Below are 25,970 nucleotides of genomic sequence, written 5' to 3'. Positions count from 1 at the left end.
AGAGCGCCTACAAGATTCCTGCCAGCACCCCAATCTGTTGCTCAAGATTATTAAAGTACAGCTTGGAGGGGGGAAAACACAAGAGCAACACACGAAGGGGGTGAAAACAAGGTGGGGGAGAGTACTATAATACCATCAGACAGCAAGAAAGGGCAGTTAAAACAGACCTTCCAAAGAAAGCAAGGTAAGAAGAGAGAAATGAAGCATCCTAAGTGTATAAACATGAAGACAGATAAGTAGAAAATCATCTGCAGAAGAAACACAGAGTAAAATACAACACATGAAGGCACAGAATTACGTAAGCTTGGCAAAAGGAGCAAAAAAGAAAAATGTCAACAAACTTGCAAAAAAGTATTTGGCTGCAGGCTCACAAACCAAAATAAACAAACAAGGACTGTGAGATTTACAACGCTACTATGTTTGACAAAAAGGAAAAGCCATAACCAGCCTCCCCTCAGAACGACTGCAGATGAGCAAGGAAATTAATTTTGGCATAACAGCGTGTTCACGGCAATTCTCTTACATTTAAAACTCTTAATAACACTAAATTCCTACAGTGAAGCAGATGAAGTCCCAGTGATCTTTTGAAGATGTTTCAGTACACGATGGGTTCACATCTGGAGCTCTACGTAAAAAAAAAAAAAATGCCGGGACCTTTCAGCGCTCTTTAAATTAATACAGATATGTCTTGTCTTCTGGGCCTTAATTTCACTCTGCCAGCTTCCGACCAAAAAACAGTTCCTATTTTTTATTTCCCACGTCACTGAACGGATGTAGCAGTTTGTCCCGATGCCAGGAGGGTTTGCTTCACGTGAGGCCAAGCCTGCCCGGCACCCAGCTGTCCCATCCCGCGGGGACAGGCATCTGCACAAGCTGCTCCAGGCTCCGCACTCGGTGGATGTGCTGCAGTGGGCTTTCTACATCCCCCCCCATCACGTCAAGGCAGTGTTTCAAGCTAAATACAGACTCTTCCACCAGCATGGCAACAGCTAATTAAGGTCACAGTGCTCACAAATGTTTTTTGTAGACCCATTATTACGTTGTAGGTTGTGTCTTCACCAGAGTAACTGTGTAATTAACGTATCAGCAGATCCTTGAAGCCTTCTATACCAACCACTGTCACGTAGCCCCCCAGGGCACACTAACAAGAGAACAGATCTGCAGCTGGCCATGCACGCTGCTATGTTTTAACTCTGCAGTAAAAGAATCAGAACTGCTACCATGGAATTGGACCAATATTCTGAGAATTTTCATTCTCTTCAATCATACACACTTGGTCTGTACAACTGCAGCAATTCTGTAACCTCTGCAGTGTGGAGATGCTTAGCACTATCTGAACCTCAAAGCAGCAACCCAGCTACTGTAATGCATGTAATTAGCACACCTCAGTCTAAGTTTAAGTGAAATAAGGTGTTCTATCCAGAGCAGCCGCGGCTATTGAACCTTGCAGTGCCTGAGAAGTCAGTCAGAGTCTGCGTGTTCAGCGGATGCACCAGTTAACCTAACCCTGCCTCCCTGCGAAACTCCCCCCCCGGCCATCTGCTCTACACAGTATGGGTGAACAGCTGACAACCCCTGGTATCCCAAGACTGCAACCCTATCACCAGTATTCGCAACTGAATCCAAAATCAACAGCAGGGTCTAACTGATGCAAACACTTAAACCTGCAAATTTCACATAAATCTTAATAGGAAGTATGCAAAAGGATGCATGCAGGATAGAAGAAATTTTTTAAAAGTTCAACCCGATACACCGGAAAATTGTGGGTTTTTTAAAAATACTATTTTCCCAGCGTGAATCATAAGCGGGAGATTTTACCCATTACTGCAAGCACTGTCATTATCACATTTCACATTTACTTCCAGCCTCCGCAATTACTTTGCTTACCTACATCATGTACTATCGGAAATATTACATACAATCTCATAAGCCTCAGTTAAGGAACACCTCACGTATTTTTTGAGTGACATTTTCTAGAGGGAAGGAAATAATAAAATATCTAGATTGTTACTTTAAATAATATATCATAACTTTGGGTATTTAATAATGCTGGTCTTTTTCCTATTATAAAACTTTCATAAATGCTTCACAGCAGGTTCTGCACACCATTAGACATGAGTAAAATTACAAGACGGATCACAAATCCAATGAGGAAAGTATACATTTTTGCCTCACCTTAACTTGATGTAACTGTGAATTAAACTAGGTAAAATTTTTACCTCATTTAATGTGACAAGTCACACACAAGACTATTACTTTACGACACGACAATGCAATGAAATGTCATAAGAGAGGGTACAAACCTTAAAAAACGGTTCCTCCACAGCCCTACACGCACTCAGTAACAAAGAACTTAGCCTTTGTTTATAAAACACATGCTTTCCCCCTAGGTAAGTACCTTTCTGATATTCTTACCTGAAATCCACCTCACAAGCCGGGACCATGAATTTTTCCGGAGGTAGGTGGTAAGTATTATCACAGAAGTGAAATAACGGGAGTACTGTAATAATCCCCAATCATTAACATATTTCAGTATGCAAAGCTCTCACCGCACACATTCATTTCAATATTTTCTTTGCCATGGTTGCTAGCATCCTGAATTTTCAAAGGGTTATATGGCGCTTTGAACTTTTGACGCGCATTCGCAGGAACCACATTATGTCCTGACACCGGAAAACACAAGCTTTACGACTTGTTTTCAGCATGTTCCTGGCAGCTTTCCCACCACACCCCAATAACGTACCTCAGATCAAATAGAAATTTGCTGACTGTATTGGCAAAGGCATAGAAAGCCCTGTGTGCCTGCAGACAGGGCAGGAAGAGAGTTCTGCTCCAAAACTAAGGGCAGGTGCTTCAGTTTCTAACACAGGGCAGGAATCTGCCCTGCGGGTTGAAAAGAGATGCTGGCCATCCTGACCTGTAGGTTCCAAAAAAAGCAAAGACCTGATAGTTTGAAGAACAGTAATTTAAAAAACAAAGATTTGATTCTAACTCTCATTTTATTCCATTGCCCTTTTACAACTAGTCTAACTTTCCTGACTTGCCCTCCTAGCAATTCTGTGCTACTCCTGATTTTACACGGATGTAAGTGATCAGTCGCCCATGACACTCGTTTTCTGCTGTTATAGAAATTGCTATTCATTTCTGCCACTCAAATTTTACTCACAGGAAAGTCAGTCTATTTCTCGTCAATTAATAAAGATTGTTACTTATAGCTCTACCTACAGCTACGATTTCTAATTTTTTATTTTGAACTTGCAATTTTCACAGAAATAGCTTTCACAAAAATACCAGGTCATCCATGTTAACAAAGGAATTGCCCAGAAAGGCATCTTTTACATGCTATGAAGAAAGGGGGCTAATCAACGGTAAGTCCACGCACACGCTTGCTTACTTGCACCACTGCAAAACTGACATGGACACTCGTGACTGCTGAATATGTGTTCAGAAACTCTTTCTGACACTAAGATGTACTCTGTGAAAAGATACAAACGTGTATGACGTGGAACCTACTTTTCTTTTTATATGAATATTAAGACTACAAATAATATAAAATGTAATCGGAATTAAGAGTGAATTCTAGTGTTTAAGCCATGATGAAAAAGACAGACAAAGACAGAAATTTAAACAGGAAAATGGTCTTAACTGCAAACATGCAATTACATGGAGAGTACCAGAGCTTAGACTGGCAGGTGGTTCAATGCCTTTCATCAGTGCTGTAAACATTGAACTGGTTTCTGATGAAGGAACTTGCAGAATAATTCTGCTATTTTTTTCTAGCTACAGTTTAACTAAGTTTGTATCAGTCCAGCTTAAATACATGTCATTTTAACAGCGGGGAACACTGTGTGATTCACTGGCCCAAAGTGCATGCAGGAGCACAGTGTGGGCTTCGGCGGTTTTTAGGCTTAATGCTAGCATGCAGCAACAGACTGAGGAGCGCACCCCAAGGCACCCAGAAGAGTTTGCAGCAGGGATTTCAGATAGGCAGGGCAGCACGTCTGAGTTAGGTACGATCGGACAAACTATAAGATAATATTAGCAAAACCAACAGTCCCTGGCTTCTGTTGCATTATTTGAATATCCGTGAAATTGGCTGAATCAAAGGATCAGTGGATTTTTACCCTCAGAGAATTTATTCTGGGCTTGAGTTGAAACAGGTTTGCATGACTTCTTGCAGTGTTTACCATTCCTAAACCTGATGAAGATTCCATGATGTTCTGGCATGAACCTCCTTGTCTCTACATCTCCCGCTGCCACAAAGAACAGAAGTCAGGATATTCCGTTAAATGCCCAAACAAAGCCCCCTCCTGTTTGGACAGAAACTATTTTTGTGCTCAAATTTAAAGTTCACACTCCTATGTAGGATCCAGCTAAAGTCTGGTGCCACCACGTATTCAGAATGGGAACCAATCTCACATGTGCAGGCTTTGCTTATGGTCACAGGTAATCAAAACATAGAATTGAGGCCACTGGTGGAGCAAAGCAAGATCATATTCACAACACACAAACGCTGCCTACTCAGCCTCTCTGTCTAGTTTGAAGCACGTGACCCGTCTGACACTTTACAATGTCTCCAGAATAGTTATTTCTGAGAGGAAATATTTTAAGAGATGTGAAACAGACTCTTGCTGAGGCTGTGCAAAATTTGAGTACTTCAAACAAAACATACCTTGCCTGCCAGATGCTCAGAGGAAAAAAAATACAATCATCTTAAAAATATTTTCATTTGTATCTAGGTTGAGACAAACTACAGACATTTCAATCAAAAAGGGAATTTTTGCAAAAAGCATAGATATAGATATGGCAATTCAGAAAAGAGCCATTTCATCATGAACTGTTATCTCACACCTTAAGAAAGCTCTATGGTAATTCAAGGCTATTTTTAAACTAGTATAACTCTAAATTAAAATAAGAGCCTATAGCATAATACTTTATTATTTGATTGTGAGGTGTACTGTATAGGGAAAAAAAGATATGGAATACGACAATTATTTTACACATGTAACCTTATATTTGCTTTTGCCAGCTCTTCCAGTTATTATAGCAAATATTCCTACAATTCCTAGTAATTCCCAGTTATTATTATAAGAGTGAAAATCAGCAGAGAAATGTTATGTGCAACAAGACCAGTCGTAAGAAAGAGACAGCTTTATTGGTTTGGTGGAAGAACAGCCGTGACACTAATGCCACCAGGAGAATATCACAAGGAGGAATTATTAATTTACTTTTTCTTGCATCATTATTGCATATAAATGCTACTGTTGCTGGTTCAATGCCCAGCTTTACTGCATACAATGAATCAAAGCATTAAGAAATGCCACACAACATAGCAAACGTGATGTATTAAAAGAATGGATTCAGCAATGTACAATATGTATTCTGAGAAGTTAAAATTGCTCTATCAATTATTTATTCCCCACTGTAGTTTACTGCAACATAAAAGTATAATAAAGTTAGCTGCAAGAGGTATATGTTAAAATCTGCTGACAATCTTTTGGAGGGATTTTCATAGTAAGTGTGAAAAAATAAACATCCTCTAGGCAATAAAAAGTATTACAGTAAAACTTTCTTTCGGCGTGAAGAATACTGACAACTGTTCTTTTCTTTCCCAGACACCAGAGGAAAAAGTGATGAAGCTTTGCCTGTTTATAACAAGCGTTATTCTTTAACGCTTCATTAGCTCTTGGGCAACTGAATATATCTACTGTAGGAACAGTGACTGCACCGCTGATAATCACCTTTTACAGCACCATATTTTATCTTGTTGCTACTAATGTTTAGTTCTCTATGAACCAAAAGGATCACTAAATTCTACCTCCATCACTACAAAGCACATAATGAAAAACTGAATTGGCTCCTACACTCAAACTAGCAAATACGAGTGATTCCCCAGTGTATCGCATTACTCTAGGTGTAACTGAAAAGACCAACTCCTACCCCGTATGCACAAGATTCTGAAAAGAGCTTTCAAATGAGGAAACGAATAGCTTCAGATTTCCTTGCTAAAGCATAGCCTCAAAAATTTCACAGGCAGGAGGAAAACACTGGCTAAAAGTCTGTTTAAATTATGTTCAAAACCACAAACATGAAAAATATTCTCAGCTTGCTTTTCCCAGACAAATTGTGAATAAACACACTTTCCTCGCTTGAGGAAGTATGTTAGCAGTGGACAGGCTTTCCGTTAGTTTCCTCACTTATTTCATTATTTGTACAACAAATATTTTTTCTCTCTGTCTCCACACTGCCTACACTAGCTCTTTGAAAAAATTATTTAAATACCTTAAGCTTACTTTTTATTCCTTTCACTACTGCTTCACTGCTCTGCTAAGTAATTTTGCAGTTCGATACTCAATATTCATGAAAGGGAACCAAACAAGCAAACAAAAAAAAGTCACAAATTCTTCTTGCACCAGAAGAACTTTTCGGTACATCACTTACCACCCAGGGTTTGTCACAGAAGTTATAGACCGATTCCAGGGAGTTGACGCTAGGGATGCCTGCGTACTGCATTCCAATGATCAAGTTACGGAAATCTTCATTTTCTGCCATACTGAATGAATGTTGTCGAACAAGGACAAAATCAGGCCTGAACGACCTAGCAAGAAAAAGATATGTTGCTAAAAGTCAATGATCAAATCATTTTTCCTTCAACCAGCAAAATCTTAAAAGGGAAAAATGTCTAGCTGATGGATAGAGAAGCACTAGAAGTACACTCAAAATAAAGGTAAATGCTACAGAGACAGAAAGAATTACTATGGCTTTATGAAAATCTGTACCGCATCATTTCTTAACCAATGTTCAGAAAACATCAGCATCCAGTCAATAATGTGGCTCCATTAAGCGGAGAGAAAAATAATCACGGCTTTTCAGGTTGTTTTCCCACTGAAAGATAAATCATATCTATAAAGTCCGAGTATGTTCAGAGTGTATGTACACCAGCTCCTGAGCAATGAGAAGAAAAAAAAAAGAAAAAAAAAAGCAGGTAAATGTATCTGCCAGAAACTTAAGCTTCTTGGGAACAATTTTTTTTCACAACTATTCTTAGACTGTTTTAAAGACAGTAAAGAGATGAAGCAAGCCCACTGCTCGCAAAAGGAATCATACCATAATCGGAGATCATCACAATTCAACTTTTGATCAAGACGCTTATCAAAATGAATTCCTAAACTTACAGCTGCACTTCTTTTTCCTCTTTCTCTCTTGTATCTAACTAGGATTTCCCCTGTTGCAGCCTCTGTGGCTTCTTGTCCTGTCACCACACACCTTCGAGAACACTCCGACACCACCTTCACCTCACTCAAACCCTGACGTTTAGTTACTGAGGAAGGTTTGGAAAAACAGAATACATAAAGCAACAGGGCAGAGCCACCAGTAAAGGGGCAATTTGCTCCTAAACTTGACTGTTGAAAGATTCTCTTCTGTATTCAAATTTTACAGGTGGAAAAAACACTGACTACCTTCAAGCTATCAACCTCCTTCAGGAGCATAAATTAAATTAGTGTAGTAAATTAGTGTAATTATTTACATGCCTTGCATAAATATGTCCAAAGATTAAAAAATTATTCAGAAATCTCCCTCTAGTAACACAAAACAAAAACCAAACCAACTAAAATTAATGTTAAGACTGCTTAAGCACTTTGGAGACTGCAGGCTGAATGCAGCAGTCCAAGTATACCAGCCGGAGTCCGAAGTTGGCTTTCAAATGCAATGCATGAGCTGGCAAAAGCAACATTCAAAAGATTTGCTATAAAGAGTCATCAAAACGACACTCTAGACCGATGAGCAAAACTTGCAGAGAAACACCTGCCTTTAACAAGTTTCAAAAAAAATATCTGTAGCATAGTTCTGAGAATTTGTGATCCAGGTTTCATGATGGTATGCCAAGCGTTTGAAACAGGGAAATCCCATTTACCAGCACAGAACAAGTATAATACTTAGAGGACTAATGATGCCTTAATCAAAACTGCAGGCCACTCAGTGGAAGAAAGAGATCCCCTCCACCCTTGAGAACAGTGCTACGGAGATCCTCTCAAAGACAGCGCTGTGTTTTTAAATAAAAGAACAGAAAGTGTCCTTTAAAATATTGATTTAATGAAACAACTGGGGAATTGGGGAATGTACTTTAAAAAAAAAGAAAGATCATCTATGTTGCTTTGCAAAAGCTCCTCAAAGGGACAAGAGCCATTTACATAATTGTTCTAGTTCTGTAGTTACTGCTGGACAGAATGACTGTGTATACAAAAGAAGGTCATGAGAAAAATTTTAATCCCAGCTCAAGCATTTGAAAGGTCCAAAATCTCAGCATTATATAACAGGAGATAACATTTTTCATGGTTTGATTTTCATTCACAAAAATGAAACAAGCAGGAGCTTGATACACAGTTTCTTCCTCCTAAACTAAGGCAGCAAAACGTTGTCATTGAAATATCTATGATTATACAGACTAATATTTTACTCATAAATCTAAGATACAAGGTCACTTTGGACCTCACGTTAATAACACTTAAGACGTTTCACCTCAGCATCCCCTTTTTAGTAATATGGTCATAGTCCATATCCAACATGATACTAGTGGGGCCACCCTTGATAGCAGAGACAGACAGAAGCATCCTAATGTCTGACCCATATTTAGCGCTGGATTTCAAATGAAGCTTCTTACCAACTGAACACGTAAAGTAACATCCATCAGTATCTCTCATTCCTCAGTGACACAGGAAGCACAATTCAAAGCTTTAGGCAATAAACTCCACAAAGCGACTAGGCTTAAAGCAACATAGAGAGTAGTACTTATTGGAAGATACAGGACATTTATGAAAAATACTTTTGTTTTTCAAAAATATTCTGTATCTCCGGAGAAATCATCATAGAAACAGAGAACTGCTGTTCCATCATGTCTCTTCTCACACCAGAAAGCATGCACACATAGGCAGACATTTCCTACACCTTTGAGTGAAATTTATCAACTACAGGTAGTTCTATTGGGTTAAATAAATTACCCGTAAAACTGATAAGTCCTTTGTCATCTTATTATCAGAGCTTTCTGATGACACAACAAGATTGCTCTGTTTCTTAACATAAGCAGTTTTACAAAGTTTTTTCATAAACTGCTCATTTCATTTGCACTTCATAAGCAAATATACATCCTTGTCGATGCCATTTTAAGGAGGTTCTCAACTCACATTAGGTATTGACATGTTTGGATGCTAACTTGGCCTCAGTATTTGTGTTCTGTTTGGAAAATTCTCTACAGAAAAGCCACTAAGGGGCAGCGATCAAGATTTTCTGGCTCCAAAACTTCTACCTTTGGTGGAAAAAAAACAAAACAAAACCAAAAACCTAAAATAAATAAATGAATAAATAAATCAAGTTTCTTACTTTTCTAAGGAAATAATCTCATGGATTTGGCACAAGTGGTTGTTCTATTAAGCTGTGGTATTTTTAGAACACACAAGAAATTTAAAAGTTGTGAGTTTGAAAGAATAAAGTGCACTTATTTTCAATTTATTTTTTTTCCCCCTGATTTTTTTTATATGAATGCTAAGAAATTTTCAAATCTTTTATTTGGACAGATGTTGTGCAAACCCATGAAGACGCAAGACATGCTGTATGCTGTCCAGCTCCCTGAACTCTTACTCTTGCCTAAAGACAAACATAAGCAGTAAACTACCAGGTGACTGCTGGTGGCTTGATCTACCTTTCTGAATGCAGTTGTCCAGCCAAACGACTGGGACGTTTAACCCACACTAAACTGCACTGGCCAAACCAGCAGTAATTCCCATGAATTAGACACAATATAGGACTGCCTGAAATAATTTTGCTAATACTTACTTAAGCTTTTCCTTTGCCCAGACATATCCCCATTTCCTCCCCTTATATTTACACAGGGCTGTTGATGTCCTCACTGAAAAAAATGGTAAAATTACCCTGCCTTCAAACTGGAATAATCCCTTCTGGACAAAACAGCATATTGGGAAATCTCAGGCTTTTAAATGGAAATCTTTCAAACAGACAGTGATTTTCCAGTAACTGTCCTGAGAGAAGTGCTCTGATTTGGCCTGTTTCAATAGAAAAGATTCGATGTTGGACATAAATCCTGCTCATCTGGAAAAGTCTTCCCTGTACAAACTCACCAAGGCTGTCTTATTTCTGAAGCAAAGACAAGACCCAAATCAATAACCCCAGCTCCCAATCACCTATTCTTTATACTAGACTCCATTCCCATCTTAATCAAATCTATCTTTCGTGTGATGACAATGCCACGAGACTTCCCTCCTGTCACCAACAGGACTCACTGCACTGAGCAGACAGTTCATTTCCTACTTTTCACACCAACGACTGAGATGCGTTGCATCAGTCAAAATCCCTATTGCACATATACAAAACCTGATTCAGTTCCTTTTCCATGCGTACATTATGCCATTTATTGCTTTTTGCTGTTACTCTGTTCAGTTTTTCTTACCTGACAACTTTAGTGCCATTTCGAAATACTTGGATATCTACTGCGTAATTGCCGTCAGCGTGGGCTATCAAGTTGATTTCTGAAAATTCTGCCTGTGAAAAGAAGGCTCACATTAGTCAGTCTGGTTTATTTTACCTTTATTTTCCTACACCCCGTATTTTAAGTATTAGTATCTGAACTGCTGACAACATACATTTGGAACACAATGAGCACTAAGAGGATATCACTCCAACACTATTTGCCACATACGGCATATCACATTTGAATAAATTCTAATACAAAGAAAGCAAAAAGTAAAGTAACCTTATGAAAAAGGACTGTGGGGCAGTGGCAAACTTATTTCCTCATTCATGTCTGCACAGAAATGTAGAGATTATATTTTTGCTTTGTATGGTGTTATCACAGATAGTAATACAGACTCAATAAACATTTACATAAAGTTTGAAGAAAACGGTAGAAAAGCAGTGTTAAAATAACCACAATAAATAGAATACTTTCTGATAGCATTTTGTGTCTCTTCATATACTTTACCCCTTTCTATTTCCCTTACGTACATTTACTCTTTTTTTAAAAAGATCTCGTGCTAATGAACAATTGACTTGCAAAATTCACAAATAAAGAACTTTTTCAAAGTATCTTCTCACACTGGAAATGTGGAATTTAAAAGGAATCACTTCCATACTCTGAATCTACAGTTATTTGAAAGGGAAGGACAGGATGTTTTTCATTTATCCACAGTCTTTCATCAGCTTAGACTCTCAAGGCACTTTACAATAACATTACACAGAAGAATAATTGAAATGCAGCCAACTGTCTTCTAGTGGATAAATAAAAGCGTCTTTGCTATCCCGGACACTGATACAGAATAGAGAGTGTCACAATTCTCATTAGTCTCCTCTTGAAAAATGGTATCACTGAAAGTCTTCCGAAGTGAAACCCGTCTAGGGCTTTCAGAATTTAGTGCTCCGTTAAGGCAAGCGCTGATGACTCCACCCACTGATCCAACTCAATAGCTTAAGTACCTGCTTAATTTCAAGCATGGAGGTCTCTTCATAAGTCCCGTCCCATGCCCTTATATACTTTTGCTTGGATCAGTGCTAAAATGTTCTAAACACAAGGGGCAGTTTTCAGATTATTGTAAAACCAGTGCAAACGCTGAGAGACTGAAATGCTCGTGTAAGTGCTGACAACGTTAAAGAATCATTTAAGATTTATTTAATCTGAGATTGACAACTCACCTCTCCAACTAATAAATCATATTAAACATTTACAAGGACTCTCTATATAAATTTTGTAGTTTAAAAGCTTAGCACGTGATAGAAAACATCGTATGTGATGGGTTGCTGTATAAAAATAATGCTCTCCGGTATTAGGAAAAGAACAACAAAGTAGTTGTTAATAACCCTGTATACAATTGTCACAGTGTTGACACATTACAAAGTGAACAGCAGGGGTCAGAAACGTTTAATCACTTACTGATTAAAGGTGGTTCTGGACCTACAAGAGAACATATGAAGGAAATTCTAGGCTTACACACAGTTTTTGTTAATATTAAAGAGACAGTGTGTCTAATGTCAACCACATGGTCCGATCTAGGTGAGAATGGTATTTTGGGACAAAAGAGCTTGTCTTTTTTTCCCCATCTCTCCCTCAATACTCTCGAAGATCCCTGGCAAAGCTTTCCGCGTTTCCAAGCCAAGAACATCAGCAGACGTTCAGTGGCGTAAATGGAGCAAAGCTAGATGCTGCACTATTACAGTGCATTTAGGTAAGTCGAATCCACACAGCTAGTGATAGCTTTCCCTCACCCTTTGAAATTCCAATGACAAAACAATTCAGTTTAAGTACTGAAGCTTCTTTCAGTAGCATCTGTTCATGGAATTCGAGATTGAAAAGCAAGCGAAAAGACTTACTTAATTCCGTAGTTTCAGATATCTAGCTCAAATAAAACAGCCGTAAGTCGAATGCACCCTGAATTATATCTCCATATTTATTCAGTTCTTTTTTTAAAATCCCCACATGCTAGCACTGCAACTGGAGTGTATGCATATTCTTAAGTGAAGGAATTTGTGATACAGAAATGCAGCACGTAATTCATGGAGCGTCTGGGAAATTCAGAGTCTCTAAGCAACAACTTCTGAATACAACACGCTTTTCATGTTGTACAAATTATGGTCAGAATCCTCTAAAAAGTGCCACGTTAGAATGAAACATAACTAAATCTTTGAGTGTTCCACTTAACTCGTGAGGGTTTTTTCAGTACAATGGTATGATACATACAAAAGTACATAGTACAAAAGCATCTATATTTATATGCATATAGAATCCTAGAATCATTTAGGTTGGAAGAGACCCTTAAGATCATCGAGACCAACCATTAACTTAACACCGCCAAGTTCACCGCTAAGGCTGTCCCCAAGCACCATGTCTGCATGTCTTTTAAATACCTCCAAGGAGGTATGTATTTATACATATATAGGTAGTTGTATAAATACACAATATGAAAATAACATTCAGATTAAGTCATTTAGTTACCTGTTCAACCTTTATGTCATATTCTCCATGGACCTTTTTTCCACGAAAAGCCTTGGCCCTGCAGGAAAAAGGGAGACAGAAAATCAAGGACATAAGTATTTGTAATCAGTAGCTATGTAAAAGCTTCCTGTATAGTCTTCAGTGTCTTGAAAATACACGTAAAACACGTATATATGAATTGAATCTACCTACTACACACACACAATTCTCTTTCCTTTGACATCCTTGTATCCTTAACATCCCATCATGCAGTATTTTGTGATAAAAAGCATATATAATGTGATCTTCAACACTGAAGTCTATACTAAAGTATACTGAAATACATATTTCACAATTAGTTATTAACATAAAAAGAGTACCGCTAAAAAGATGCAATCCTGCTCTCATTAAAGTCAACAATGCCAGTGGAAATTCGTTTCAATGTGAACAACATCCCAACAGCCACTCACGTTAATCTTTATCCACTTAGTTTATTTGGAAAAACTGGTTTATTGGGAACACTATGCTTAGAAACTTCACACTGTTTTAAAGGAAACTATCAGAGGTACTGGAGACTGCTGTCACCAAATTTGCGAGTGCCTGATTTACTAATCAGTTTTGCTTTTTCTAGGATGTAACTTGAGACAATGTAGTTAATCCGAAGCAGGGTTTATGAGTAATTATTACGCACCAAGATTGCTGTGACAAAACAACTGAATTCGATGATCTGGTCTCCCAGGTCTAACATGCAGACATTTATTTCTAGGAACCTGTCAATTGTATGCCTTAGGCAGCAAGTATCTGCTTTGGAGTAAATGGGAATTTAAAAAACCCAATCTATTGATGAAAGAGAACTACTCAAACACTCTGAAGTTGGAAGAGGAAGGCGGTATCAGTCTCTCTCTGCGCCTTCTTTGCTGAAGCCACAGCTTAGAGCACCTTTCCTGCTTTTATTATATGTGAGCAAATATCTGTTGCACAATTCAAAACCAGAACATCTTCTGAAGTGTTAAAAAAACAAAGCTGAACAAACTTTGTCCATTTTCAGCATCTGACAAAATGCCACGATATGAAACTAAACCTACCTCATCAGCAAAAGTAATGTATATACTACATATTAAAACAATTCATTATTGCTTTTGGAAAATCCTTTTCCCACCGAGGTACAGAAGAGTTTCGCCATTGGTTTCAGTAGGGCAAGAACCAAACTTCACAATAACCAACTGAAACCACTGCCTTTGGCAAGATATTTCTTAGATATCTTAGGTATTATGGAAAACTGATTGTAGAAAGCAAAGTGTTTATACTGAAAAGGCATACTAAAATATTGCCTGACAATTAATTCTGTACGAAAACACAATTGGTAAGAAAATAACAACGGAGAAAGCATTTGCATTACTGGTTTTATGATGTTTTCTTGTAATAAATACATATGAAATATAAAACAATAGATTTCAAACTTCATTATAGGAGGTGCATACTCAGGATAACATTATCAAACATTTTTGTCAATAACAAAAGGAGAAGTTCAATGTACTGTATCACAAATCTAACAAAGAAATACTATTCATGACTCATTTTTCTTTCCAGATTTGTTCCGAAATTCCATATGAACATGAAAATGATTTCTTGAAAACTTTGTCTGGAGACAAAGCATGTCTGGAGATAGCTTAAATTTTATAATGCTATTCATGTTAAATCATCGGCTGGACCACGTTAATCTACCAGGCGCAGGAAACCCAGGGACATCTGTGTTACCCTGGGAGAAGTCCACAACAGGCACAGACCAGAGAGGAAGGTCTCACGTTCACAGGTAACACCACATCTGCCTCAGGAGAAAAGCAACCCATTCGTAACTGCAGACAGCGTAAACGTCTCTTGGAAAAAGTAAGATTTACCACTTCAAAAAAAAATATTAAAACTCCCAACTCGGGGTAGTACCATTACTGTTGGATTTTACTGGGAACAGGATGAGCTCCTACATTTTACTTCTGATGCAGCACCAGGTGAGGTAAACGCATTACTGGACATCACGTAACACAAATTTGATTTAAGTAGATTTATGTTGGCTACATAACACAATAAATGTTACAGTGAAGCTGCCTCTTGAAGACTGAACAGTACTCTTAGAGTTTGCTCTAAGAAACTCAAGTTTCTGCAAAGCTGAATGGTAACTTCATCAAATATAGAGATTAATGCTCCCACAATGCTTACCCTAACACATCTCAGCAACTGACTTCTGGTTTATGAGAGGAAATGAAAACAGGAAACCACAAGGTGCGGCTCTTCAATTCTTTAGCAGCGCTAAGTCCATTGCACACATTGGAATGTGCTCAAAACATTAGCTAAATATTAATTAGTGAGATGCTATTCCTTTAAACTCAGTCGTTCTACTTAAACACCATTTAAATGAGGCAAGCTTTGAACAAATTCTGGCATGATTCACATTTCAACAAATGACTTCGGCTTTGAAAATAAACAGTAAGTACTGAAGTTAAGCAATCTGAGGATTGAAAACAAACATGACATTTAAACATTTCAAGAGACTTAATTTCAAAGAAGCATTAACCAATAACTGTCCCAAAAATGTATAATATTCAGTAATATTGTCCAAATACTGAGCCACAAACTGCAAGAATTTATCTTGCTATCTCTAAAAATTAACTTACTTAACAACAAGAAGTCACGACTCAGTCATTTCAGAACAAAATCTAAGAAATTGTTCACACGAGTGTGCTGTGAAATAGTTTTCATTTTATTTACTGTTCTTAGGAAATAACGTCACGTCCTGGTTAAATTATTTCTTATTTGCAATATGAGAAATATGGGGATCTTATCAATGCCTATAAATACTGAAAGGGTGGGTGTCAGGAGGATGGGGCCAGGCTCTTTTCAGTGGTGCCCAGCAACAGGACAAGGGGTAACGGGCACAAACTTGACCATGGGAAGTTCCACCTGAACACAAGGAGGAACTTCTTTGCTGTGAGGGTGGCAGAGCACTGGCACAGGCTGCCCAGAGAGGTGGTGGAGTCTCCGTCTCTGGAGACATCCCAAACCCGCCTGGACGCGTTCCTGTGCCACCTGCTCTGGGTGACCCTGCTCTGGCAGGGGGTTGGACTAGATGATCTCCAGAGGGCCCTTCCCACCCTGCCATTCTGTGAAATGTGCAATCCTATCATAAAGACATTTATTACATGCTTAAATTAATATTTTATTTTTTTTTACTGAGGGGAGATGGGATGTTACTGATTCTTCATGTTATTGTGTTACAGAACTTCACTGAATTGCAGTCTGAAATCCTTGTTGTGCCTTACTACGCTCCGTACCACGCAGGGAATCCATGCGCACCACCTCCGGGCGCCCGCCGCAGAAAGGCAGCAATGGTCTCAGGGTGGGGATCTGGCGGCAAGGCCTTTGAGAAGGGCGAGAGGGGAGCTGTCAGCACGAGCAAGGTTAACAAAACAAATACGCCCCTATTTCAGCAACGTTTGGCTGCCCATCGTTGACAATTTCTTATATTGAATGTAGGGAAGAGAAGGAAAGCAAGCTGTGCCATTATGCATCTGAAACAGTTGCTTTCCAAGGCCTCAATGTAGAGAAAACAGACAGCTACTAACATGAATACCGCCTACTGGAGTTATTGGCATGACCTCTTATAGTCAGAATCTTTTCAAAATACATGAAATATTTATGCATTTTTTTCTTCACAATTCATTTTCTGGATTAAAATCTTGCACATTTAAAATTAAACGACTACAGAATATGCAGCTGCCATAGATGCGGCCTAATACAAACTCATACTTCTTACTGTACTTCGGCAAGGACAATGAATGAAGCAGTCATCACTGAAAATGTTTCAAATATATAAAAAGAGACCTGAAATATTTCCCTGAAAGTACACAGCATCTACATACAATTCCCCAGTATCTTACTATGCCGTGAAACCAATGTGCTTTCATTTCATGTAAACGAACAAAGCATTAAAACTGCTGCTACTTTGAACTGGCAGCAAAATCAAGAGGAGAATCATTTGCTTCACTAACACGCAACAGGTTTATACTACTTCAATGTGTGTACTTCAGCATGGCAATGTAGAGCTTTCCATCAACAGTCTTTAATGAAGTTAAAAGCAGGCAGCCAGCACATACATGGGGTCCAGCCCTGCAAAGCACTGCTCATGTGTGTCGGTCTCCTCTTTCCACAGCACTCCATACCCTGGAACTCTGCAATTTGCACTTGTCAATTTAGTGCAGCACTTGCAGGCCGATTTCTGGACAAGCAACATAATGTACCCAGGATTCAGCTCCACTTCAACACTGGTTTCTGGGCACATCTGAACAGTGAACTGGAAACCAGTTACTGATCTTATCAATAACAAGGCTGGATGCTCAAAAATAATTATAGTGCCAGTTTACTACAACAAGGCAAAAGTTTGTTCATCATTTCAAACAGTAGCACCCTCTAGAGCTCAGAAATGGCAGACTGTCACATTTACAAACAGTATAATTCACTTCAAGCAAGGTAATGTATACTTATATATACACACACAGTAGCGTCAAATAACTCGTTGACTGGAATCACCATAGGCATGTAAAGATTGTGGCAGACTACCGACACACAGCCACCAGACTGCCACAAACTTAACAAGCGTGGTACACTTGCCTCAGTGACAGAACAGAACACGTTGAAGAGAAAACAAGCCCAGTCTTCAAGTTCAAATCTGGTTAGAAATAACTAATTATTTAATTCAATTTAATAAAAATTGTCCTGTCGCTGGTCACCCGAGAGAGGAGCTCAGCACCTCCCCCTGCGTTGCCCCCCTTGAGGAAGGGGCAGACTGCGATGAGGGCACCCCTCAGCCTTCTCTTCTCCAAGCTGAACAAGCCAAGTCACCTCAGCTGCTGCTCCTAAATCTTGCTCTCGAGGCCTTTCACCAATCTTGGTCACCCTCCTCTGGACACACTCTAATAGTCCGATGCCCTTTTTATATTGAGGCGCCCAAAACTGCGCATAGTACTTCATAGAATCATAGAACTGTTAGGGTTGGAAGGGACCTTAAAGATCATCTAGTTCCAACCCCCTGCCGTGGGCCGGGACACCTCCCACTAGATCAGGTTGCTCAGAGCCCCGTCCAGCCTGGCCTTAAAAACTTGCAGGGATGGGGCTTCCACCACCTCTCTGGGCAACCTGCTCCAGTGTCTCACCACCCTCATGGTTGAAGAACTTCTTCCTAACGTCCAGTCTGAATCGACCCATCTCTAGTTTTAATCCATTCCCTCTAGTCCTACCATTGCCCAACATTCTAAAAAGTCCCTCCCCAGCTTTCTTGTAGGCCCCCTTAAGATACTGGTAGGCCACTATAAAGTCTCCTCGGAGCCTTCTTTTCTCCAGACAGAACAACCCCAACTCTCTCAGTCTGTCCTCACAGGAGAGGTGCTCCAACCCTCTGATCATCCTCATGGCCCTTCTCTGGACACGTTCCAGCATGTCCATATCTTTCTTGTAGTAGGGGCTCCAGAACTGGACACAGTACTCCAGGTGGGGTGTCACAAGAGTGGAGTAGAGGGGGAGAATCACCTCCCTCGACTTGCTGGCCACACTTCTCCTGATGCAGCCCAGGATACGATTGGCTTTCTGGGATGCTAGGGCACACTGACGGCTCATGTTGAGCCTCTCATCCACCAACACCCCCAAATCCTTTTCTTCAGGGCTGCTCTCAAGCCAGTCGCTGCCCAGCCTACATCAGTGCTTGGGATTGCCCCGACCCAGATGGAGAACCCTGCACCTGGTCCTGTTGAGCTTCATGAGGTTGGCATGGGCCGACCTCTCCAGCCTGTCCAGGTCCCTCTGGATGGCATCCCTTCCCTCCAGCGTGTCAGCCACCCCACACAGCTTGGTGTCGTCGGCAAACTTGCTGAGGATGCACTCTAGACCACTGTCCGTGTTGCTGTCAAAGATGTTAAACAAGACCGGTCCCAGTACTGATCCTTGAGGGTCTCCATTTGTCACTGGCCTCCACTTGGACACGGACCCATTGACAGCCACTCTTTGGGTGCAGCTGTCAAGCCAGTTCTTTATCCACTGAATTGTTAGTCTATCAATCCCATATTTTATCAGCTTGGAGACCAGGATGTCATGCAGGACAGTTCAAAGGCTTTGCTCGGGTCCAGGTAAATGACGTCAGTTGCTCTCCCCTTGTCTATTGATGTTGTGACCTTCTCATAGAAGGCCACCAGGTTTGTCAGGCACTATTTGCCCTTGGTGAAGCCGTGTTGATTGTACCCAATCACCTCTTCGTTATTCTTCTGCCTCAGCAGTGCCTCCACGAGGATCTGCTCCATAATCTTACCAGGCATGGTAAGATACTTGAGGGGGGGCCACATCAGTGCAGTGTAGAGTGAGATAATCACCTCCCTCGACCAGCTAGTGATGCTATGCGTGGTGCTCCCCAGGACCTCATCAGCCCCTTTGGCTTCCAGGGCACACTGTTGACTCCTACTCAACTTGCCATCAACCCAAACCCCCAGATCTCTCTCTGTGGGGCTGCTCTCCAGCCTCTCGTCCCCGAATTTGTGTGCATAAGCAGCATTACCCCATCCCAGGTGGAGAATCCTGCACTTGATCTAGACACATTCTAAGTACATGTTTTTTTAAGACAGCAGTTTTGTGAATATATTTTTTTCCATATGAAATCGAACTAATCTGCCAAGGAATAATGGCTTAAAAACATGATCATTTATATATTGTGAAACTGTAATACATGATCATTTAAAGGAGTAAGACTATTACTTCTTCCATATGCTGAAGACTTCTTAGACTGTTACGTAGACTTTTGTAAATAAACAAAAAGCGTAACAAACTGTTATGAAAAGTAAGCATATGATAAGATTTGCGTAGTATTTTCATTTCATGTCTCCTAATCCACAATCGACTGAAACAAGTGGGAATCTCTCCATCAACATCAATGAGCTCTGCAACTGCCCGACAGCATCAACATTCGCTATGCTGACTCCCAACCAACCAGCCTAGCTAATAAAACTCATCATCTGGAGCTGCTATGATTATGCTATCATGACTAAATAGAAGTTATTAAGAATACTGTAAACACAAGGGTTTACAGACTTTCTTTTATTTACTTGTTCCACATTTCTGCAACAAGAGACCGATAAGAAACTTACAAAAAATAAAATATCCTATTTAAAACCTGACTCTTAAAGACCTTGATACCATTAAATGTGTTAATCAGATTCTGCAAAGACCTATTTGGATTTAAAATACGTTCTTTTTTTCTTCTACACCGTGAAGTTATACTTTTGGCACTTGACGCAACCAGTATTTCACTCTCACATAAAGCAGTTCTGTTTTGTCAAACTATTACTTCATACAGAAATTGTCTTAAAAGAAGCAGACCATCACCACAAAATAAGTGATAAAACATAGCATATGCATGACTTTTTGTTTTAGTAGTGCACCATGTTGAGTTGGATTTTATTAGATTAATGACAGCCTCCATTACCAGGAGCCTGTAAATTTGAACAGCGGCACATTTTATTGGCTCTGAAATAGCATGATTTATTTTAACACGTTCTGTAGCTCACTGTTTTATCAGACCAGTTAAATTTTGCTGTGAATCACTCAGTTTGATGAAATGTCATATTCAGTGGAAGCACTCTAATGGCAAGGACGCACAGATTGCTCTTTCCAGTTATTCACTGTGTAATCTGACAATCCACAGACATCCTAACTGAAACTTGATTCATTTCATAAAAATATTTTTTCCCCATACAACAGGCAGGACACAATTAATGCAGTTCTTCATCCTAAATCATAGTCTTGCCTTTTGAAGGGGAAAATCATAGAATCATAGAATTGTCAGGGTTGGAAGGGACCTTAAAGATCATCTAGTTCCAACCCCCCTGCCATGGGCAGGGACACCTCCCACTAGATCAGGTTGCTCAGAGCCCCGTCCAGCCTGGCCTTAAAAACTTCCAGGGATGGGGCTTCCACCACCTCTCTGAAAATATGGTGTTCATATAAAAAAAAGTGATAGCTTTTAGCCTATTATTTAATCTATTGAGGTCAGAATAGAATTGATTTCTGAACGTTTTCTTCAGTGTCCAATGGCACAACATGGCCATTTATTTTATTTAATATCATACTGTTTCCACTAGTACAATATGTCTCAGTCTTCACTGTGTATCTTTACTGGAGATCACTGTCTCAGCTACTCCTATACCAATCTTGTCAACTGTAATACACAGAAAGAGAACTACTATGAACAAACCCAAGCACTTAAATGTCCTAGTGCACATTAGCACATGATGGAGTCACCCCAGATGGCCTAATATTGGAACTTACCACACCGTTAATTCTATCAAACTACAGGATTTCTTCATTGCTGATCTGCTTAGTTTTATTGGGGACCACAAAAGCACAGCTACCCAAGCAGTTCAAACTTCACAAGGCAGTAGAAAATGTCTGTAGGAAACACTCCTCCTCTGGTACAGGGCTTTCCTTCCCTGACTTCTGCAACTTGGAACAAAGAACTTTGTTAAATACATGCTTAAAAAGCAAAGCTCGTGTGTGCAGCCTTTCCTCTGCAGAGGCACTGCACTGTCATACCCCTCCCCATTCCCTTTGCCAGTGATGGCCAAACTCATGAAAAATCAGAGTAAACACTTTTCAGTAGAGCATCTTCCTGCCCAGACAGTAGAGAAGCTGCCCAAAGAGATTAATCTCTAAAAGCATATTAAAAAAGAAAGCCTAAACAATCTAGATATAAAGAACACAATCCTATTAAGCAGCAGTTATCCCATTTCCCTTTCTGTGCTGTGTATTCCCCTTGCTATAAAAGGGATTTTTTTCAGAACACCTTTATATGTGGCACCTTCAGTGGCTTCTACAATCTATGATTCAATCCCGATTTTTTTCTCCAAATTTATTATTAGCCTTTTCTTTTTCAATGCATTATCCTATCCCCTTGGCATATACCAGAACGTTATCTCCTTTACTCTGATTAATTAAACAAAACAGAGCCTTTTTATTTTTTTCTCAGCACAGATCTTCCAGCCCAAGAACCATCTTTGTTGTTTTGATCAGGAGCCCTTCTGTTTGTCACTGTTCTGTACCTGAATACAGTGTTTTCACTAGAGATCTAATCAAGACGAAAGTACCTCCTACTCCTGAATCTCTCATCTGAACTAGAATTTTCTGGGTCTTTTGAACAGCACGCTTTACTGAAAATGCCTAATGTTCTGCCCCCTCAAGGTGAAACAAGTACTCTTTCACGACCAAACGCCAGTCTGCCTTCTGGTAATGTCTCAAAATCCCACACCTCCGATTAGGTAATATTTACCATTAGCCCATTGCTTCTGAGCGAGATTTATAGTCACGATGTAATTTCTGTGGGCTTTTTTTTGTCAACTAGATGACAAATGCAACTATTTTTAAATGTTCATTCCCTCATCACTAGAAGACCTCATATGTGATGCAACACATTATAACCTTTTCCAAATCTGTTAGACTCATTAGAACAACTACTGCACTTTCCCATGGTTAGGTTCATAAAAATATTTTGTACTTGTCAGATGAACAGAAAGTCCCAACTTTTATAGAGAAAAACATCACTAGCCAAATTACGAAATATTACTGTTCTAAGTATTGATGAAGGTTTTAATGTTTCTTAGCGCTTAAGACTCAAACTGCATATTCTGCAGTTCTGTAAGTTCTTGATCTTATCTGCTATGGCCAATGTAATAATATTAAAGGCTAAAGTAACAAAGTTAAATTTGTCCTTTCCAAGTCTCCCTACCAACTAAGTCATCCGTTCTTTCCAACTTCCCATTCTGTTGACAACAAAGAAATAGTAGTATAAACTGTTAATGAGCAATTCTACTGTTTAGAAAGTAAGGCACTCTGAAGTATCTTGAATAAATAGCACAAGTGTCCCACCATGCAGCCACTGGTGACTAGCTTATGACAGAAAAAAACCCAAACCATCTAGAAATAGCATCTAGAGATGTTTTAGTTGACTTTTTTTCCCTGTTTAGGTAAAGAAAAGAAAGTGAGTGTGAAAGACTTTACACTAACAGAAGGCAATTTCTGACATCTGAAACGCCACAAAAACCAGCATGGAAAGAGAGGATCTTTGAGACTGAATCCACATTATTGATAAACTCTTCATCAGAAATTTATCTGCCTTTTAATTTTTCTATTTATGCTGAATTCTCTAAGGTGTTTTAAATGCCTCTAAGCAGGATGTGTGAATCTCTGAGGTGAGAAAATTTGAATAATTTACACCTGGAGACATTACAAGGTGATACTTCATATATAATGTGTTACACTATCACGTTGTTTGAATTTTCACCTTTGAGGATCCTGCACTTAATATAGAAACTGGATTTTAAACCCCTCTCCAGCTAGTTCCCCTCTGTGCTTGTCCTGTAGAGGAGATTCTGAACCAACGAGTCAAGAGGAGGTAGGAAAGAGGAGGAAGCGTGGAAGTTGTGCACGCCTGGAGGGAAAGCAGGAGAGACAGCGCACGCCTCTCAGCCACAGCGTGGAGCTAAACCAGACGAACTACAGCATCAAACTTCCAGTCTTAACATCGGATCTAAAACCTTCAGGCCCACACAGGGACAAGACCCAGGGGAAACATGGGGTAACGGGAGAAAAAAGGATTGCCACAAGTGCCAGAATATCTTATTAGAGATATACATACGTATATATGTAGATACATATATACACCCACAACCACGCTCAATCAAACCAGTGGCCTTTGCAGAGAATGGCAGTGACGGTACAGGCAAGTTCGAGTATTTTTTCCAGAGGGACACCCACAGCCTTTCACACCCTTGCAACAATACTTCCATGCCCCCCCCAATACTGAACTAGATATAAATGAGTGAAAGAGAAAAAGATTTTTTAAGGATCAGCAATTGCTTTGATCTTTGGCTCAGAGATCCTTTCCCCTCCATCACGCAGATCTGGAGTCTCTTCCAGTTCTATCATTAGCTTCATGCTGCAGGAATACTGGAGGCCCCACTTGAATCAAGATCACAAATAATTGGTGTAAAACAGTCTTTGATGTTTCAATTCTTTTTCACGCAACTGAAACTTATGCTTTTATGCTTATACTTAAGACAGTCATGTGGTGCCCTGTTTCTCTGAGCAGATCAATTAGAAAACCTAGTCTTCTCAGCTCTACTAAGGTAACTTGGTTTAGCATCTTCATAGATGCAGTAAAGAAAGAGTATATGGCTTTTGCTGCCCTCTTCTGTAGAAAGAAATGTATATCAGATTGGCTAAAAAAATTGTTTCCAATCACAGACAAATACAGATCCCTGGTCATCTTTCTGGCTTTAACATAGCTGCACCGGTACCACCCCCACGTTGAAAGAGGAGCAGGGGCCAGGCGGCAGTCATACGCAGGAGCCGGTTGAAAACAGGGAAAATACGTCATTATCATAAAGTTAGGTGTATGCTTGTGCTGAACGATGGGCGTTATGCATGATGCGTAGCATGAACCTAACTTGTAAATAGTTTTAGATCTACTAGATAAAGCATCTTAACAGCAATAGTACAAACAGCCTCTATGTATTTAATGCAGCATTAGCAAAAACCCACAAGGAAATTAATCAATGACATCAACATGAATTAAATTAATAACAATTGCTAATGCTTTGTATATTCCTTTCCTATTTTAAGTTGAATTAATCATTATTATCACACACCATCATGCACATCCAGACACTCAGTTTCCATGGGCCTCATGACAGTCTCCTCTAACTCTAAATAAGATTCCCACTGTATCAGAAAGCTGTGTCGTGCCTCCCATGCAATTCCCCTCCAAGGAACGAAGGTTTCGGGCACTGTGCTCAGCAGAACAAAAAAATATTAATTTATCTGTTATTACGGAAGAATGAGCTTCAGAAACATGCATTTTATCTACCCACTGGCTTTGGAGGAAGGTCCAGAATGCTGCCATGAAAAACCAATTGCTTCAAGATACTGAAGTTAACAATAGCCATCAGAAATGCATCATACTGCTGATTCTCAGTACAAATGGACACCAAGAAAATAGAAAATACTTTTGCCAGTATCATAGAATGGTTTGGGTTGGAAGGGACCTTAAAGCCCATCCAGTGCCACCCCCTGCCCTGGGCAGGGACACCTCCCACCAGACCAGGTTGCTCCAAGCCCCGTCCAGCCTGGCCTTGAACCCCTCCAGGGATGGGGCAGCCACAGCTTCTCTGGGCACCCTGGGCCAGGGGCTCACCACCCTCACAGCAAAGAACTTCTTCACAATATCTCATCTAAATCTCCCCTCTTCCAGTTTAAAACCGTCACCCCTTGTCCCATTGCTCCACTCCTTGATCAAAAGTCCCTTCCCAGCTTTCCTGGAGCCCCTTTAGGGACTGGAAGGGGATATAAAGCTTTTTCACCTTTTTTTTTATGCCATGTTCTGCAGAGGAACACGTGGACAGGTGTAGCAGATTCCCATTTTGCCACTTCCAGGGTACCTCCATATATTCCTTCTCTGGTCACACTTTCAGACATACTGGTACTTTTACCCTAACAAACTACCCCTAGAATTTTTTTCAAATAGAATACTACATTAGTGAAGACCTAAAATACAGTATTTGTTTAGTAACTCCTGCAAATTGAGCATGACTGGGAGGTTCTGAAAATACAGCAAGGAATATATTTTAGCAATACTCAAACACTTTCACTAAAAGGATTAGTCTCTTCTGCTCAGAAGTAAGCTGCCCAAGGATGTTATAAAACTAATCTAACCACTCTGTATTTTAATATTACACTTAAAAGTATAATCACATATAATTTTGTCAATACTTAAAATATCCAGGTTTGGTTTATCAATTTTAATATTCTCTAAAAAGCCAAATAACTAAGAGCCTGTGCTCCTGAGGATTTTCAGCTTCCCACTATGGATTAGAAAATAATCGAATTTCCCAGTACTGCTGAAGTTAGTGAA

General features: G+C 39.7%; 1 protein-coding gene across 1 annotated transcript in view; it reads right to left on the bottom strand.

Moving 5' to 3' along the window:
* The window catches only part of SYN2 (synapsin II), a 195,463-nt gene that overhangs the window by 105,881 nt on the left and 63,612 nt on the right, over nt 1–25,970 (bottom strand). Inside the window, exons 2-4 of the mRNA XM_074602556.1 lie at nt 12,998–13,055; nt 10,463–10,554; nt 6,442–6,598 (exon numbers count right to left, since the gene is read on the bottom strand). Of these exons, the coding sequence (XP_074458657.1) occupies nt 6,442–6,598; nt 10,463–10,554; nt 12,998–13,055 (307 nt within the window). The remainder of the gene's footprint in view (nt 1–6,441; nt 6,599–10,462; nt 10,555–12,997; nt 13,056–25,970) is intronic.

Source organism: Larus michahellis, chromosome 10 (genome assembly GCF_964199755.1).
Source record: "Larus michahellis chromosome 10, bLarMic1.1, whole genome shotgun sequence".
In the NCBI taxonomy this organism is placed as follows: domain Eukaryota; kingdom Metazoa; phylum Chordata; class Aves; order Charadriiformes; family Laridae; genus Larus; species Larus michahellis.
The sequence above is the reverse complement of the archived record's forward strand: the minus strand, read 5'-3'. Positions and strand labels throughout refer to the sequence as shown.